At 36.0% G+C, this 19,172-nt stretch overlaps 1 protein-coding gene and 1 long non-coding RNA gene across 4 annotated transcripts; one reads left to right on the top strand and one right to left on the bottom strand.

Moving 5' to 3' along the window:
- Positions 1-79: 79 nt before the first annotated feature.
- On the bottom strand, positions 80-17,944 carry LOC128195557 (uncharacterized). Of its 3 annotated transcripts, XM_052873536.1 has the most exons (17): positions 17,705-17,944; positions 13,646-13,955; positions 13,364-13,542; positions 12,977-13,220; positions 12,665-12,793; positions 12,100-12,321; positions 11,563-11,735; positions 11,088-11,361; positions 10,574-10,749; positions 10,157-10,424; positions 3,656-4,053; positions 3,388-3,532; positions 2,565-3,040; positions 2,308-2,452; positions 1,236-1,648; positions 965-1,106; positions 81-217 (listed from the first exon to the last, which is right to left on the bottom strand). In XM_052873536.1, the coding sequence occupies exons 1-17, from the start codon at positions 17,744-17,746 to the stop codon at positions 117-119; spliced, it is 3,837 nt and encodes a 1,278-aa protein (XP_052729496.1). In that variant the 5' UTR covers positions 17,747-17,944; the 3' UTR covers positions 81-116. The 3 variants fall into 3 exon arrangements, with proteins under 3 accessions (XP_052729498.1, XP_052729496.1, XP_052729497.1); XM_052873537.1 differs by lacking the exon at positions 3,388-3,532 and having other exon boundaries at positions 2,565-3,025; positions 3,886-4,053; positions 17,705-17,943; XM_052873538.1 differs by lacking the exons at positions 10,157-10,424; positions 10,574-10,749 and having other exon boundaries at positions 80-217.
- On the top strand, positions 12,179-12,973 carry LOC128195558 (uncharacterized). Its single transcript, XR_008247208.1, has 2 exons — positions 12,179-12,315; positions 12,740-12,973. It is a non-coding gene; the product is annotated as an uncharacterized LOC128195558 (long non-coding RNA).
- Positions 17,945-19,172: the final 1,228 nt, after the last annotated feature.

Below are 19,172 nucleotides of genomic sequence, written 5' to 3'. Positions count from 1 at the left end.
TTTATTAAGAATCTTTATAATTATAGGAATATATTTTTAGAATCAGATTTATTAGAATATATTTACAGGCATATCATATCATGTATTACAATTAACTTATATTGAATTGACTCTTATCATGTGTGGACTTCTTCCTGTGGTGTTTGCATTCCTGTTACTTCGTCAATCTTTATTTCTTCTTCCCTTTGATTGAATTTTCTGTTGTCTTGAATCTCTTCTGTTAGAAATATAAGAAACATCTGAAGATATTATCTTTTAGAATATTACCTGTATCTTAGATAATCTCTTTAGATTTATTCTTCTTTTATAGTTTGATTTATTTCATCATTTATTAAGAATCTTTATAATTATAGGAATATATTTTTAGAATCAGATTTATTAGAATATATTTACAGGCATATCATATCATGTATTACAATTTACTTATATTGAATTGACTCTTATGAATTCCACACACAGTTTCTCATCTCTTCGATCTACTTTTCTCTCTTTCAACACCTTTGTCCCTGGAAAGAGATGTTGGAACCTCTTGTTCCCTAGTCTAATTAGTGGTTTTATTTCTGCAGTTTCCTTAGTAAAATATTGTGACATTAGCACCTCTTTGTTAAATTTCTCTGTATCATTTGCTTTTGGCTGTATCACTTGTTGACTAGTCTTATCAATTTCAGTTTTGACTGATACAGCATTGGCTATTGGTTGCTATAATTTACACAACATATCTTTCTATTTTATATGAGCATTATAAAGCCTTGTAAAATTTAAGTAGACCCAGGGCCACAAACATTCCCATAGCGGCACAAAAGAATACAAGGTTTATGTTGTCATCCACGTATCATAGTGAATAGAACTGTTGATGTCATCTAATGATGCTAATTTCTTCCTGCCACTAATATATGCTGTTGTGTTCCTTCTTGGTTTTGGTTTTTGAGTCAATTTCGATTATAAAATTTCAAATCTTAGTTACCTTCGGTTTCTGACTTTGACATCTCCAAATCAGTGAACTGTTTGGCTTCTGTTCCATCCTTTCCTCTGATTTCACTTGCATCCTTGTCTAAATTCTCTATTATTGTGCCGGCATTGTCCTGTGTTTCAGATACTTCCCATTCCTGTTTGAATACGTAAAAGTATAAATTTTGTACAACAGGCAAGGAAAAGAAATGATTTTTGTTTGTTCACAACAGACTGATATATATATATATATATATATATATATATGTACTTCACTAATTCCTAACCTGAACAACAATGGCATTTTCAATCACTTCTGATTCATTAACGTGTAGTGTTTCTTGCTGTGGTATTTGATTAGTATCACCTTGAACTGATACAAGAGTGGATGATCTTATCTGAACTTCTTCCTCCAGTAACTGCGTGTTTGTTGCTTCAATTCCTTCTTCTTTTTCTTGATTGAATTTATCCCCAATCCTTTCTCCCTCTCCGACATGAGCCTTTGGGACATCTTGTTTCTCAGTATAGTTAGTGGTGCTTATTTCTACTACTTCATTAGTAACAGATTCTGGTGTTTTCACCTCTTTGTTAGATTTAACATATGCTTTTGGCGGTATCTCTTGGCTACTTTCTTCAAGTGCTTTGGACCTGACTGATACTGCATTCGCTATTGGTTGTTGAGCTTCATCTATTGGCATACCTGATTTTATTAAATTGAGTTAATTAAAGCATTCATTTATAAAAAAGGCTGCATATCATACTGTTTTAATAGATTTATGCGCTCTCTTGAAAATTAAAGTAGTTGCAGTGCCACAATGCTCCCTTACAAGCCAAAAGAATCCATGTGTGTCATCAAACACATAGTAGTGAGTAATATCGTTTGTGTCAACTAAATAACATTTTTTTAATAGAAATGAGAGTATTTAGGCATCACAAATAACATCAATCATATGCAGCACCTCAAAATATCATAAAAGAAATCTAAATAACATAATATTTTAATCTTTTACATGGATTAAATAATTTTTCTGACTTTGAGCCGCATTTTTTTCCTGGCATTAATATATCCGTTGTTTTTGTTTTTGTGTTATAATTTAGGGTAGAATGATTCATCTTATTATGCCGAGAATACAATCTATATATACAAAGCTATTTTAGGAAGTATAATAATAGCTCTTAGACAACCAGATCCCTATGATTTAGGGATATTCCCATCATATTCTGTAATTATAATATGCTAAATAAGGAAACAATAAAACACAAATCATGACAGAAATAATACAGCTAATTAAACAGATTCTAATGTTTTGGGATTAAGTTTGAGTCATATTTGATTCTAAAATTTCAAAACCTAATTACCATCTCTCTCTGACTTTGGCATCTCCACTTCAGTAGATTGTTGGGCATATGTTCCTTCCTCTGCCTTGATTTCTGTTACATCCTTGTGGCCTAAATTCTCTGCTACTGTGTTGACTTTATCCTTGGTTTCTGGATTTCTTGTTTCCTGGTTGAATACATGTAATATAAGATTTGTGAAACAAGTTGGGAAAATAAGTGATTTGGTTGCTCGGAGGAAGCTGATATACATGTAAAATATTACTTCACCAATGCCTAACCTGTGCAACAGTGGTGTTTTTCTCAAGTTCAATTGCTGGTATGCACCATTGCTTGGCATTATCAAAAGCTTCTGATTCATCAATGCACAGTGTTTCTTGCTGAGGAATTTTATTAGTGTCACCTTGGACAAAGGCAGGAGTGGGTGATCTTGTCTGGCCTTGTTCGTCCTGTAACTGCATTTTTGTTTCTTCTTTTACCCTTTTTGATTCTTCTTCTTTAATGAATTTTCGAATATTCTCAATCCCTTCTTTCACACTGACAGGAGATGTTGGAACCTCTTCTTTTTCAATTGTATAATTAGTGGCTTTTATTCCTACAGTTCCCTCAGTAACATATTCTGGTTTTTGCTCCTCATCGTTAGATAGTACTTTAGCATCTTCTTCTGACTCTGTGTCTTCTCGACAACCCTCATCATATACCCTGGTTCCCACCAATACTGTATTGGCTATTGGTTGTTGAGCTTCTTTTGGCACACCTATTGTTATAAAAATGAGTTATTGAAATTAATCATTTACACTAACGTCGCATATCTTACTATTTAAATACATTTATATGCTCTCTTGAAAATTAGAAGTCACATGCCACAAAATATTCCCATGTAGGCCCAAAGAATTACTGTTTATATCTTATCATTCACATAAAGTGGTGAGTAAAACTGTCTCATCTTGAGATGCTAATTTTTTAATTTTGTGTGGATTAAATGATTTTCTTTTTTCATTTAAAGTGGTGTTTATTTTTTCTCAACATGAATATACACTTTTGTTTGTTTCTTGGTTTAGGTTTTTGAGTCACATTCAATTCTGAAATTTCAGAACTAATTACCTTCTATTTCTGACTTTGGTATCTCCACATCAGTCAATTGTTTGGCATCTGTTCCTTCCTCTGATCTGATTTCACTTGCATGCTTGTTGTCTAATTTCTCTGTCACTATTCCAACACTGACTTTGGTTTCTGGTTTTTCAGTTTCCTGGTTGAAACATACAGTATGAGTATAAAATTTGTATAAGTGGTTAGGAAAATAGAAGAATTTTATTTGTTCATAACATGGTGATATATTTGTAAATTTTTACTTGTTGACGTTTCGCCTAACCTGAGCAATAGTCAATTGTATGTCTTGTGCAATTTTTGGTATGCAGCCCTGCTTGTCATTATCATTTATTTCTGACTCGTCGATGTACAGTGTTTCTTGCTGCCGAATTTGATTAGTATCACCTTGTACAGAGGGAGGAGTGGGTGGAGGAGTGGGTGATCTTGTCTGGACTTCTTCCTCCTTTAACTGTGATTTTGTAGGTTCTTTAATCGTTTTTTCTTCCACTTGACTGCACTTTCCAGTATCCTGAATCTCTTCTTTCTCTATAACATTAGATGTTTGCACCTCTTTGTTTGATTTCACTGTAACATTTGCTTCTAGACTACTCTCATCATGTGCTTTGGTTCTGACTAATTCTGCTCTAGCTATTGGTTGTATAGGTTCCTCTTTTGGCTCACCTGTTGTTGCAGAAAAATTTCGAAAAGCAATTTGTTAGGTTTCCGAGTTAGAAACCTAATTTTCTCACAATACCCAAACACATAACAGCACAGAAACAAGAGATAACAAATGATTTGTATGTATTGTATATATTTATTGCAACAAAATACAAAGATAATCCGGGAGCCTAATCCCCCTCCAAGGTCCAAGACCTGTTTCTACCAAGTAAAAAGCTACCCTCAACAAAAATACAGAGGTTTATTTATTCTCTCTCTCCCCCTAACAACCTAACAAACTTTCCCGCCCTTTTCTATTCATCCTCTACCGATCGGTATTAGCAACACTATACCGTTCGGTCCTTCACTCTATCCTCCCTTACCTCCTCCGTTCGGTATTAGTATAGATACTGTTTGGACCCCCATACCGTTCGGTACTCTTCTTCTGCCTCCTTTCATAGACTTTCCAACTCCTAACATTACCCTTCCCTTGAAGATCAACCTTGTCCCTAAGGTTGAACTCAAGGAATTGCTCCTGTATGGTTGCCCGATCTTCCCAAGTAGCTCCATCAGTCCCTCCTTCCTGCCATTCAATCAAGACCTGCTCAAGCTTGTCTTCTCCCTGCTGGTGAATTCTTCTATCCAGAACTTTATGCGGCCAGCATGTTGGGCCCTCCATCTGCAGATCAGCTGGCAACTCCTTCTCTACCCCTTTTTCTCCTTTTGCCAGTTTTAGCTGGGACACATGAAATACAGGGTGGATCCTCGCATTCTCTGGCAGTAACAATCTGAATGCTACTTCGCCCACTTGCTGAATCAGTCTGAATGGCCCATAGTACCTTGATGCCAACTTCGGATGCATCCTTACTGGCATTGAGGATTGCCGATTTGGATGAATCTTCAAGTACACCCAATCATCCACTTTGATAGTTACTGGTTTTCTGTTGCGATTTGCCTGCTTCACCATCATGTCTTGAGCTCGCGCCAAATGGAACTTAAGTTGTTGAAGAGCTTCATCTCTTGTTTGGAGCTCTTGAGTGACAGCTTCAACTAAGGTTTCTCCTAGAATAAACCTCGCTAATGCTGGTGGAGCTCTCCCATAGACTGTTTCAAATGGGGTACACTTGGAAGCCCCCTGATAACTTGTGTTATACCAATACTCTGCTAAGGGAAGGATCACACTCCAGCTCTTCGGTTGCTCCGAGCAGAAACATCTCAAATACCCCTCCAGCACTCGATTCAACACTTCTGTTTGGCCATCAGACTCTGGATGGTACGTTGTACTCATTTGGAGGCTAGTTCCCTGCAACTTAAACAACTCCCTCCAGAACAAGCTCAAGAATAAAGGATCTCGGTCACTAACTATGGACTTAGGTACCCCATGTAATTTCACCACTTCTTTTACAAGCACTTCGGCCACCGTTCGCGCTGTATATGGATGCTTCAATGGAATGAAGTGCCCATACTTGCTTAGGCGATCCGCCACTACTAATATGGTGTGAAACCCCTAAGACTTTGGAAGCCTAACAATAAAATCCATACTAATATCCTCACATACTGCTTGGGAATGGGCAGGGGTTGCAGTAGTCCTTGTGGAGATGAGGCTAGATACTTGTGCTGCTGGCACACTAAACAGTGAGCCACGAAATCTGTCACCGCCCTCTTCATCCCTATCCAATACAAGGATTGCGCTACTCTCCTATAGGTGCGATACACTTCTGAGTGCCCTCTAGTGGGGGATGCATGAAATTCTGCCAGGATTTTTGGGATCCATTCAGATTTGGCTGACAACACCAACCTTCCTTTATAGTGCAACCTTCCATTCTCCAGGGTAAAAGCTGGATGCTTTTCTGGATCCTTTGTAATATCCTCCATAATTCTTCTCAGCTCTTCATCTCCTGCTACCTCCTTTATAACCTCTTGAAAATCTCTCCAGTAGGGTCTGGCTACTACCTTCAGTTCTTTCTCCTCCCTTTCATCTTGGCCCTCGGATATTTCTTTCTCCTCCTCCACAGCTTCCATTTCCTTCCTTGACAAAGCATCTGCCACCTTGTTTGTTGTCCCAGACCTATACAAAATATCAAAATCATAGCCTAGGAGCTTGGCAATCCAATTTTGTTGATTTTGAGTCGTTTTCCTCTACTCCAACAAGTATCTCAGACTCTTTTGATCAGTGTGTACTACAAACTTCTAGCCTAGCAAGTAGGATCGCCAATGTTGTATGGCCATCACTAGAGCCATGAGCTCCTTCTCATATATAGATTTCCCAATGATCCTTCTGATAGTGCCTTTTCAAAGAAGGCAATAGGTTGTCTATTCTGGGTAAGCACTGCCCCAACTCCTACACCCGAAGCGTCGCACTCCACATGGAACGGTTGGGAGAAATCAGGCAGGGACAACACCGGGGCTGTCGTCACTGCTTCCTTCAATTTGGTCATTGCCTTCCTGGCCAACTCGGTCCATACAAAATTACCCTTTTTTAACATATCCGTCAAAGGGCAAGCAATCTTGCCATAGTCTCTCACAAACCTTTTGTAGTACCCCGTCAACCCCAAGAATCCCCTTAGGGCCTTGATGGTTTTTGGTTCCTCCCACTCTAGGACTACCTCTACTTTCTCCCTATCCATTTCCACCCCTTTCTCCGTTATTACATTTCCCAAATACTGAATATGGATCTTTCCAAACTCACACTACTTCCGGTTTACTACCCACTATTGCTGTAACAGCATGTCCAACACGCTTTCCACATGCTGCAAATGATCTCTCCAAGTAGGGCTGTAAATTAGGATGTCATCAAAAAACACCAGCACAAATCTCCTCAGGTAAGGTCTGAACAACTCATTCATGGCACTCTGGAAAGTGGTAGGAGCATTGGTGAGGCTAAAGGGCATCACCAAGAACTCATAGTGCCCCAAATGCGTCCTAAATGCAATTTTCTGGATATCTTCTTCCCCCATCCTAATTTGATGATACCCTGCCTTGAGGTCCACTTTTAAGAAATAACGTGCCCCCCTCAACTCATCAAGTAACTCCTCTATTACTGGAATGGGGAACTTGTCCAGGATCGTAGCTCTATTGAGGGCTCTATAATCTATACGAAAACGCCAACTTTCATCCTTCTTCTTGACAAGAATAACTGGGCTGGAATATGGGCTTGTACTGGGTCAGATGATTCCCCTTTTTAGCATTTCCTCAACTTGCTTTTCAATTTCCCCTTTCAGCAGGTGGGGATATCTATATGGACGAACATTTATAGGCCCAGCCCCCTCTTCCAAAGTTATCTTATGCACCCTGTCACGATCTGGAGGTAATCCCTGAGGTTCCTGGAACACTTGCGAATACCTCACCAACATCTCTTCCAACTCTTCCTGTTGTTTTCCAGTTAGTCCTTCCTCCTTCACCTCTTTTCTAACTACCTCAAACTCCAAACGATCGTCACTGCCTCTACCTCCGTAATCTTGAGCAGTGCTTCTAGAGCAACTACTTCTCGAGCTAACTTTGGGTCCCCCCGAATAGTTATCTCTCTTCCTCCTTGCTTAAACCCCATAGTTAACTTTCCCCAGTTGGTTACCACCTCCCCTAATTTGGCTAACCAGTCTACCCCAAGGATCACATCCACACCTCCCAGCTCAAATACATAGAATTGCTCCGTGAACTCTGCTTCTCCCAACCTCAACATCACTCTTGTACATCCACCCAAAGTCTTCCTTTGTTGTCCGTCTCCCAGGCCAATATGATAAGTTTTGGTGTCGTCCACGGCCAACCCCATCTCCTCTACCACCCTTCTCGATATGAAGTTGTGACTCGCGCCACTGTCAATGAGGACCAACATCTCCTTCCCTCCTAGTTTCCCCAGTAGCTTCATCGTTTTAGGTTGCGTCAACCCCCCTGTAGAAAACGTTGACAGTTCCAATGGTTTTTGTTCTAGCACTTCCTCTGTTTCATCCGCTTCCCCGTCTTCGTCCTCACCCAGAACTACCACCCTCAAACTTCGTTCTAGGCATGGTGGCCAGGGCTAAAGGGGCCCCCGCATCAGAAACACTGCCCTTCTTCCCTCTGTTTGAGGAACTCCTAATAGGGCAAGTTCCTCGTTCCCCGTCCTCAAAAGTCACTCCCCATGGTGTTCACAGTCTTCCCAGTACCACCCATGTAATTTCCCTCCTTTCTTATGGAACCAACACTCTCCGCACCTCTGTTCGATTCGCGATATTATTACTGGGTTCACTCTTCGTCACCACTCGTGTCGGCCGACCCCAAGATGTTTGGGTTCGACTTGCGTTCCCACTCCAAGCCTTCGCTCCCCCTGATTCTCTTCTACGTCCCTCACAATTCATCGCCACCATTAATTCTTGCGATCGTGCGGCCTAATACGATTTCTGAAGTTTTCTTGCAATTCTGTAAGAAAGTACCCCATGAGTTGCTCATCGGACATGCCCCGCGTCTGACCTACCAAGACCTCAAAGTCTTGGACGTAATCCTCCACTGTTCCCGTCTGTTTGTTCGCCGCGAGTCTCTCGAAGAGCGACCCGCGCCTTCTTTCTCCAAACTTCCCGATCATCGCATTCTTCAGTCCTTCCCAGGAGCGGTCCCTCGCTTTCTCCTGCCAGAACCGAAACCAATATCTTACACTTCCCTCCATACTGACATAAGCCAAGCGTATTCTCTTGTTCTCCTATACCCCTTGTAACTCGAAGAATCGCTCCGCCCGATATATCCAGTTCAATGGATCTAGTCCTTCGAACACGGGCAACTCCACCCTCTTCCTCCATTTGAACCGCTCACCTTCTCCGCCCCCAATTTTGTCCTCACGTCTCATACTCCTATTGTCGTTTACAAACGCTTGATTGCCATCGGATTGTTCCTCTTGAGTACGGTGTCGTCCTCCCAGTATCCGCATCACTTATTGAATATCTTGACATATGGTTGTCGAGTCTTGTCGAATTGCCGCCGTTTCAGCCTTCATTCCTTCGACGGCGATCTCCACCAAATTGAGTCGTCCATCAAGTCTTCCCTCCATCGCACTTCCCTTCAAATTGGATCCGGTAGGTCGGACCAATTTGTTAGGTTTCCGAGTTAGAAACCTAACTTTCTCACAATACCCAAACACACAACAGCACAGAAACAAGAGATAACAAATGATTTATATGTATTGTGTGTATTTACTGCAACAAAATACAAAGATAATCCGGGAGCCTAATCCCCCTCCAAGGTCTAAGACCTCTTTCTACCAAGTAAGAAGCTAGCCCCATCAAAAACACAGAGGTTTATCTATTCATCCTCTATCGATCGGTATTAGCAACACTATACCGTTCGGTCCTTCACTCTGCTCCCTTACCGCCTCCGTTCGGTATTAGTATAGATACCGTTCGGACCCCCATACTGTTCGGACCTCCCATACTGTTTGGTACTCTTCTTCTTCCTACCGTTCAGTACTCTTCTTCCACCTCATTTCATAGACTTTCCAACTCCTAACACAATTACTTACACAGATTCCATGTCTTACTTTTTCAATACAAGTTGTGCTGTCTTGAAAATTAAAATAGTAACAGTGCCACAAAATGCTCTCATATTGACCTAAAGAGTTACTATGTATTTTTTTATGTCAACAATCATATTTTATTAGTCCATATTTCGTGATTATAATTAGAAGTGTATAACGAAAATATTCCTAAATCATAGTATCTAATTGAATTCACGAATAATAGGGATCTGATTACATCCTTTAATAATCGGGATTTGGTTATATTCCTAAATCATAGGGATTTGATTACATTAAGTGCTGTTGTTATATTTCTCGAATTAGTTTTCCAATCTTGTATATGTATCTGATGTACTGTTAGCAATAAATTATTTTATTATACCCTAATATTAGAGAGTTGCAAAGCTTAAACTGGTGGCATTCCTGATGTTATAAAAGATCAGATATTGTAAGGAATCGTTTGCACAAAGGCTGTTTGTTTTATTATTTTAATTCATTTATATTATTTTTGAAAATTAAAGTTGTAATAGTTCCACTACAAGTTGCTTTATTGGGAAACAATAAGCTTTTGAAATAGAAGCCTACCATTTTTCAAGTCAAAATGAAACTAAATAGTAGTAGAAATTCATGATTTTTAAAAGCACATACTTTCTGTAGTGTCTTCTAGCTGCATGTTTGTTTCTTTTTCTGTCCCTTTTTCTTTCTCTAGATTGAAGTTCTTGTCATCCTCAATTGCTAGTTTCTCCTTCGCATGAGACATTGTAATCTCTTGCTCTATAATATCATTAGTGGGATTTATTTCTGAAGTCTCTCCATCCAAATATGGATGCTTAATGCATGTGGTCTCATTGTTCTGTGCTACAATCTGGGGTTCTGATTTCGCTTCACTTTCTGCAATGAGCTTGCATGCCTCTTCCTACACCCATATGTCGGTTTAAAAAATACTGTCGGTGTTAAAAAAATTTATTCTAAGATATAAATAATATTTTGTGGATTTACATGTTCAAGTGTTAAAATAAAAGGTATTATTTGTTTGTTATTTAGTTTGGTTTGTTTGGTCCGAACCTCTGGAATTTCTTCTTTTGTGTCGAACTCATGTTGCAGTGCTTGCTTCTCATTTGCATATGTCACTGCAAGTCCTGCTTCTGGTTTTATATCTCCTTGAAAACACTCATCATTTGCTTTGTTTCCGACCAATTCTGCACTGGGTAATGTCTGCAGGGCTTTATCTTCAGACCTCCCTATTGTTAAAGAAAGATTATGTGGAAAGCAATCATTTACCTGAGGCTGCTGTTACTATTTTAACACTTCCACATCTCCGCTTAACAATTCAAAAGGTCAAAGTGTCCCAAGAAGTTGCTTTTGGGGCCACAAAATTGCCATGTATGGTTATCATCCACATATGGAAATGAATAAAACTGTGTAATCTAAAGAAGCAATTTATTTTATTTTATGTGAAAAAAAATTGTTTTCATTCTAAATTCATGTGTTTATTTTTCTTTTCCTGGTTTAAATATCATTGTGTTTGACTTTTGGTTTTGGCTTTCGAGTACATTGTCAAACTTCAAAACATAATTACCTTTAGCTTCTCTTTTTGGTATCTCCACATTAGTCGATTGTTTGACATCCGTTGCTTCCTCTTCTCTGATTTCATTTTCATCTTTCTTCTCTAAATTCTTTATTGAGTCCGATTTGTGGACATCATCAGCTACTTTTATGCTGCTTTCTGATGTGACATGTCCTTCTATTATATAATTTGTAGTGACATTCTGCATGCTAGTTTCTTCTGATTGTTGGTTTGCTTGTTCTTTTAATAAGCTGATGTTGTGCTTGGTTTCAAGTTCTACAGGTTCCTGCTTGAATATATTTAAAGTATGAAACTAGTATAAAAAGTTAATAAAATAGTTTGTTTTTTTTCACTGCAAACATACACACATACATATATATATATATACATATATATATATATAACATATATACATATATATATATATATATACATATATATATATATACATACATATATATACTTGCCTACTTCACTATGGACTAACCTCAATAACTGTGGATAATCTGTCAGGTTCCTTTTCAGCTATGTAGCTCTGGGCATTATCAATCATGTCTGGTTGATCTTGATTAAGTGGTTGTTGCTTTATGATTTGATCAGTGTTTTGTTGGACAATATCAGGTGTGAGCAATCTTGGCTGGACTTGTTCCTTTGGGAGACCTGTCATTATGCATTTGAGATGTTTCAATAGCTAAAGCATTAAAATTTATTGTGATTCTAACAGATTTTTTTCTAGAAAATTTAAAATTTCCACTGTCCTGCTACACCATTCAACAATAAAGGACAAAGTTATTCTAGTAAGTTACTAACTTATTATGCAGCCTCCACCATAAAGTATTCCTTCTTACTGTAGTCATTGTTTTCCTTTCAAAACTAAAGGTGCCAATTTCCGTTTCTCAGAAACGATTGTGCTCTTAAGGTATTGAGAGAAATAAGGATATTTTGAGATAGAAGCCTACAGTTTCTTGGGTTAAAATGAAACTGAATACAAAGTAATAGAAATTAGTGAAGTTTGAGTACATACTTTCTGTTTCAGTGTTTACTAACTGTGTTTCCATTGCTGCTTCAATTTCTTTCGCTTCTTTATATAATTTATCATCATCCTCAGGTTCTGTACTGCTCTTCTCAGTGTCAATAACTGGTGTTTCATCATTTTTATGTGTTTGTTGCTGTGAGATTTCGTCAGTGTGACCTTTGACAAATTCAGAAGTGGACACTGCAGGCTGGTCTTTATTCTCAGGTGGACCTATCATTAACAATTGAGATATTTCTTTGATATTACCCATGCAAAGTTAGCTAAAGTAGCTGTTTAGTAGTCATTCGAATAAACATCATGTCTGGAAAAACTAAAATTTTTACTGGCCTTTCAAGCTACTAATAAGATCAAAGTTAAGTTAATAATTTAAACATAATATCATACATTATTTACTTTTAATTCGAGTCTTTTTATCCGGATCTTTTAATGCAAGTTATTCAATTTAATAATGGCAAAAATTCTGGAGGCCATAATATTTCTTTTATTTTATTTTCTAGGGCCAATATTTATTTGACTAAAGTAAAAAAAATGTTGGTAAACTTTGACCACATACTATCTGTTGCTGCTTCCATTTCTTTTGCTTTCTCAAGTGTGAATTCTCCTTCATCCTTGTTCTCTAACTCTGCAGCGCCAACACATGCTGTAGTTGATAAAGTTTTCATGGTCCCATCTACAGGCACACCTGTCATATCCAAAATAGATATTCAATGCAATGATTGACACAGTGTTGTCTATTTTAATATTTTGTTCTACGATCAGTTTGTTTCTAGGATGTAAAACAAAAGAGCAGGTTGTAAATTTTCAGTACATAATTACTTTTTTGTTTTAGATATTTGTAATTCCAGTTCAGTGGCTTTGTTAATACCTATTTCCTTCTCTGACATGACTTTTCCGTCTTTTTTTATCTCTGAATTATCAACAGAGTATAATTCAAGAATCTTTTCTAGGGGTTCCTCATCACATTTTGATTTTATGCTGCTTTCCGTTGGGAACTGTTCTGAGTTGGAATGCTTTGTAATCACATTCTCCGTGCTGGGTTCTTCCAATTGGTGGTTCGCATGTTCATTATCTGCTGTATCTTTGCCCGTGAATTGGGTTTGATCAATTACCTGTTTGCATGTTGCATCAGAATCAAATTTGTATTACAAAAAAGAAGAAAATAAATGATTGGTTGTTTGCATGGATGCAACATGGGTATATTATGTTAGAATGAAGTTATCTGCATGTTTGTTCTATTTCATTACTGCCTAACCTCGAGAGCTTTACTCGTTTGCTCAAGTTCATTTTCTGGCATGCAGCTCTGGTCATTATCTATTGCTGTTAATTCTTCTTCCTCCTTGTATGTTTCTTCCTCACTGATTTTTACAGCCATCTCAGTGGGGTTAATTGCCAATTCAGGTATTGTTGACATGTGCTCATCCTCGTGCTCACCTGCCATTATACAATGTTAGATGTTTGTAGATATCATCCCCTTAAAGTTGGCTAAAGTCATTTTTTAATTTCTAGCACATATGATAGTATCCTGTCTCAAAACCTGGAACTTTTCTTTGTTCTTTAATACTTGATTCTGGTATTGATTCCATCATAACATGTCCTTCTGAATCTCTTTGCTTTGACCAGCCTGAAGGCACTTCAGCTTGTTTTTCGCTTCCCACACTGACCTTACATGATTCTTGATGTATTTCTTGAGGTCTTGTTTCGGAGACTTCATCAGTCTTGCTACTATCTGCTTTCCCTTTTTCTTCTACCAATGGATATTTAGAATTTACGTCATTTCCATGTTTTTGCGGAAATATTATCACTTCACTTCCAATATTTTTAATTGACTTAATTAATGGGGCACTCTGCAAAAAGAAAGGTGATTCAGCTCATGATTTTCAATTTAAACAAAATATTCTTATTATTTAAAGTATAACATAAATACTAAAAGCTTATCTAAATTAAATAAGATCTCATGCAAAGTTTAGGTTTTCCATATTTTTTAAACAATATTACATCATTACATCTCCTAAAACTATAATTTTTCACTGCTTAGACCTCCAAGTTGATTCAACTTTCTCTTATTTTTCTACATTCTTTTCACAGGATCCCTTTCTAGTCTTCAATACTATTTCAGCTCTTTTTCTCGAAGTTTCCACTTCACTCTTTATGGAGTCGGAATTACATGTCCACGATGTTTTTCATGTTTATTCATGTTTTTCTGAATTAGTTTTTTTTTCTTTTTTTTCCGATAATCTGAACCCTATTGAGTTCTTTCCTCTTCATTTTCCTCCTCTTCCACATATATTTACCCCCACCAGAATTTTTGTTTTGTCCTTCCCATCATCTTCTGGAACTGGTATTTTTTTTTACGCTGCTTCGGATAACTTTCAGAGTGTTTCCTTTTGAGACCTCTAATTTTCTTTAATCTCATCCTCTGCATGCGACACTTACAGTTACACTTGTCTGTGGTCTCCATATCTTTTATACGTGGCTTGGGTTCTTGGTTTCCAAGTCAAGAGTTGAATTTAATCAGACTGTCACTATATTCATGTTGTTCATGTATTTTCCACTTTCACACATAGCTTTGCATTCTTTCATCATTGTTTCTAGCTTTTTGGTTTCCAACTATGGTTGGAAATTTATACTTGATTGATCAGTATAAATTTCATCGGAAAATCTCATGGTTTGTTCATTGCATTGTAGATCAACATCTTTTTCTCATATTGGCCTTGTGTTATCAACTATCTGGGATCATCATCTGCTTTCCGATAGATGCATGTTAACTACAGATTACTTGAAGATGTTGATTAAGGTACTTGACACTGTAATCTTCGGAAGACTCCCCTTCATGAACTGACTCTTGGTTCTTCTGCACATGCACTTTCATGAACCAGCAATCCCCAAAACTCAAGCTATTGGATGAAGACACACGAATGATTTTATATCATATCTCTAACACGCACTCACAACAACCCTTTGGATTTGAAGCATGGATAACGTATTAGCACACTGAATCGTGTCCAAATTCAACTTTTCATTAGGAGAATGAAGTTCACAAGGATATAATAATTGACCATTTACTCAGGATGTAATATCGTATCATAAACCAACTATCTTAAAAGCTTAAACTATTAGGTAAAGTGAGAGGAATGGTTTACTAAACACCATACTTAAAAGATTTTGCTAATGTTGTCATGGTAATAGTCTTCTTTGTTCGTGTCATTCTTATCATGAATTTTATCATTTGAATGTTATGTTATGTTTTATTCCGGGTTATATGTTATTGACTTTCGAGGAGATACTATTAATCATTGACTATTGACATATTGTAGGGATACGATGACTTACTATAAATTATTTTATTTATCTCTAGGGCTAGTAGAGTGATATATAATATATGTCTGGAAAAATTTACATTATGAATTTGAATTTGTTTCCCCATATAAGTATAAGATTTTTTTATCTTAAAAACCCGACTCAGTTTGTTGAACGATATCAGATTTTCAAGTTCTTGTTGATTGCACATCTTAAAAATGAATCTATTGGTCGAAGTGAAGAGACTAAATAAAATGATCATGATGAATGAGTTGTTCATTAAAGAAGTTGCCTTGCATTCTGGAATTTCAAACTTGGGGCCTCAAACCTTATGAATTTGAAGATAAACTAAAATAAGTAACAGGGAAGGTCTATTACCTCATAAGCTTGGGAATCAAAGGCATTGGATCAAATTTCAGCAAATCCAACATTATTCTAAGTGATTTTGATTAAGTACTTTACAACAAATATGAAAAAAAGAGCTTTATTTTAAAGTATAAGATCTTGATAGATGCAATTTCTTCATCTCATTGATCACATGCAAAATAAATTGCAATGTCTTCGTTTTCAGAAATCTGTGCTTAGACAAGTTATAATATGTAATCTTTAGTAGTATATAGCACAATTTATAATATAAAATGTTTATATCATGGTTTTGTAAAGAATGTTCTTCCATCTAATTATCAAGATGATATTGTTAGAAATGTAAAATAAATCTTTTGAAGAATGTGTTGAAGTTGTCGAATGTCAACAACTCCTCTAAAAAACTATTTAACACTTGTGCATTGACCATCTTCTGTGTGTAGTCTTGAGCTTTACTCAAAATTATAAAAGATATATTACCTAGGTTTTGATAAGTCATGTTGACTATCACATATAACTTCACGAAGAGGTTTGCATTTAATGTTACATGCAAAACATTTATTGCAGCTCTCATCAACTATGACAAAAGCACATTGAAGAACAAAGAATACATCAAGAGTACACAATGAATAGAAATAACTTGTAAAAACTACTTTTTTAAAAGCCTATGAAGATATCTTCAAGAAGAAAAGTTGATGTCTCACATAAGAATTTTTAAGTGAAAAACAATCTTGTACTATAGTCTATGCAATACGGTTGATAGAGCACTCTAGTGTTCTTTTGTACTATATCTAAATAATTGAAATTAATTAATGATAACAATGATTTATAAATTTTTAGTTTAGAAATGTTTGAGAAATAATGCTGTTTTAATTTGGATTTGTACAATTACTATTACATATTTATTATGTTTTGAGATGTAATAATACATTTTAAATACGTATACACGTCTAGTTATTAACACACTAACCTTAGACCTCTAAAACTGGATATTATTAGAGCTTAAAGTTGACACAATTAGACATTTAATATTGACTCAGTAGTAAGACTAGAACAATAGTTCCATCTCCCCTTAGTATAAACTTCACTTCTTCCAATGTCCAAATCAAATTTATTGACATTGGAAGAATTGTGGAACTCAATTAAGTCTAACTAGAAACTATAAATAGTCTTAGAATTTGTCCTAAATTCATTAAAATTGTTACTTATCGTATCAGTCATATGTCAAGCCTACGTGGTGAAAGGGTGTATTTAAGAAAACGCATGTTCCACATTGACTAGATCTAGGAATAAGCTTCAATAATGTATTAAGTGGAGAACAGCTCTTATCACACAAGTCGGCTGTGAGATTGAATTAATTAAACACAATCCAAAATATAAAAACTAATAATTTTTTATTTGAAATCTATTTTACTAAGTGGAATATTTTGTAGATAACTGCAAAATTTATAGTGCTTAAGAAAATGTTACTTGTATTCCTTCACTATTCAGAAGGTATGCATCTTTAATATATTGAGATAATTGTTATCATAAATAATCTTCAAACATTTGTTTTTTTGGTGTCTAAGTATGATATAATACATAGGTATTGATCCTAGTCATGTTACATGAGAAGATGATCTAATATGGGAAATTTGAGGCTCACATCGAGTGTTGTGAGATGATTGGTGAAGTATTTAAGTACTCGGTTCTTGCCATCAAGGTGTCTTAAAGTAATTTTGTTTCCTTTTTACTAGTTTCAACTCTGTTTCGTCAAAATACCTCATAATCAAAGGCAAAAGGAAATATTACTGCATAATCAAGTTTACCAGAGGAACATCAAGCAGAAGAACACAACTTTTGACAAAGATAACTAATCTAAGTATTTGCTTCAGATAAAGCAAGATAAGTCTGCAAAAATTCATTGATTAGAAACCTGTATAGAAGGACATACCACAGAAGATGCATCTTCTGGAGAATTGGTTTCAGCTTCCATGTTGCAGACCTGACCAACTCAGCTGAAGCTGCAGTTGCATAAAGAGTATTGATGAATTGAACACGAACTATCTTCTACAGTGTTCTTTCACTTTCGTATCCTAAAACATTATATTTCTAGCACAGTTCTGTATGCTCTGTCAGAAGTTCGTCAGATTCCAATCTGAACTCAGACTTGGAGTACATAAGCGTGTGCATGTGTGTATTAATACAGTTGGATATGAGCATTACTAATTGCCATAACAGTGACAGTGCCACTTGTAATTCGCTAAAACATATCAAGAGCAGTCCACGAATGCAATGGTCCTGCTGATAGATTAGTCACATGAAAAATTAATCAATTTCTAATTTTTATTATCGGGACTGTGGTATTTGAACAGTTCTAGTCAGACACCGAAAGCAAGCATAATTATTTATCTTTATGAAGCTGGCTTATGTGCAGTTGAGATTCTTGTCGATCGAATAGATATATTAAATTCCATGATGTCACAAAATCCATTAAGCTCTTCTTTCAGTAATCATCTAAATTTATTATTGGAACAATATCTCCTGTAATAATTAATTTTGACAGTTTCGTTATTATTTACAGTGAGGTGTGACTATATTATTATTAATTTCTAACACTTGTAAATAAAAAATAATGGATTTATAAATGTCAACAACACTTCTAATTCAAAAATAATGATGTTGTTTTATATGTCAGTGAAGCTTCAGGATCTTACTCAACGTGAACACCTGAATTTCTACCAATGTAATTTTTTTGGAGCTGCTATACTTTAGTCAATATAGGCATATCTTCCCAACTGCAAAAAGTAACTTCATGCACCCTATCAAATTTCTGACTGCATTCCATCAAAAAACCTCCTAAAAATCATTTTATAATAAAAGTAGGATAATTATCTACTGAAAAAAAATTTCAGATTTGATTTAATATGTTCCGGAAAATGAATTCCGGAATGACAGTGTTATGATATGGTGCCGGAAGCAATAGCCAAGTAACTTTTAGAATCAATAGTTCCTCAGTTTGAATCAATTTTGAACAAAAGTTGGCAAGTGAACGGGATTGTGATCTCCAAATACGTTAGTGTTGTAAAATCAGATTAAACCAGTTTCTAATGTTGTAGAATAATTTTCAATATTTTCAAATAGATTTTATTCAAAATTTGTTGACTGATTAAAGTTTTATTTACCCAGATATAAGTACAAATTTTTATATTAATATTAGGTTACTTAGTAATTTATTTAAATAAATTAATATAAACGTAATATTTAAGATATACTAAATATGATATTAGTTTATTTTCCATTAAGAACAGTCTAAGATGTTTTTTATGCTTTTAGTCTTCGTTGAAGGTAAGGTGGATAGTGAGTTTCAGAGTATTGATCTCTATTAGAAAAATTTAATTTAATTTTATTATATTAATTTA

Source organism: Vigna angularis, chromosome 2 (assembly GCF_016808095.1).
Source record: "Vigna angularis cultivar LongXiaoDou No.4 chromosome 2, ASM1680809v1, whole genome shotgun sequence".
Lineage (NCBI taxonomy): Eukaryota > Viridiplantae > Streptophyta > Magnoliopsida > Fabales > Fabaceae > Vigna > Vigna angularis.
This window is presented reverse-complemented; position numbering and strand designations above follow the sequence as displayed.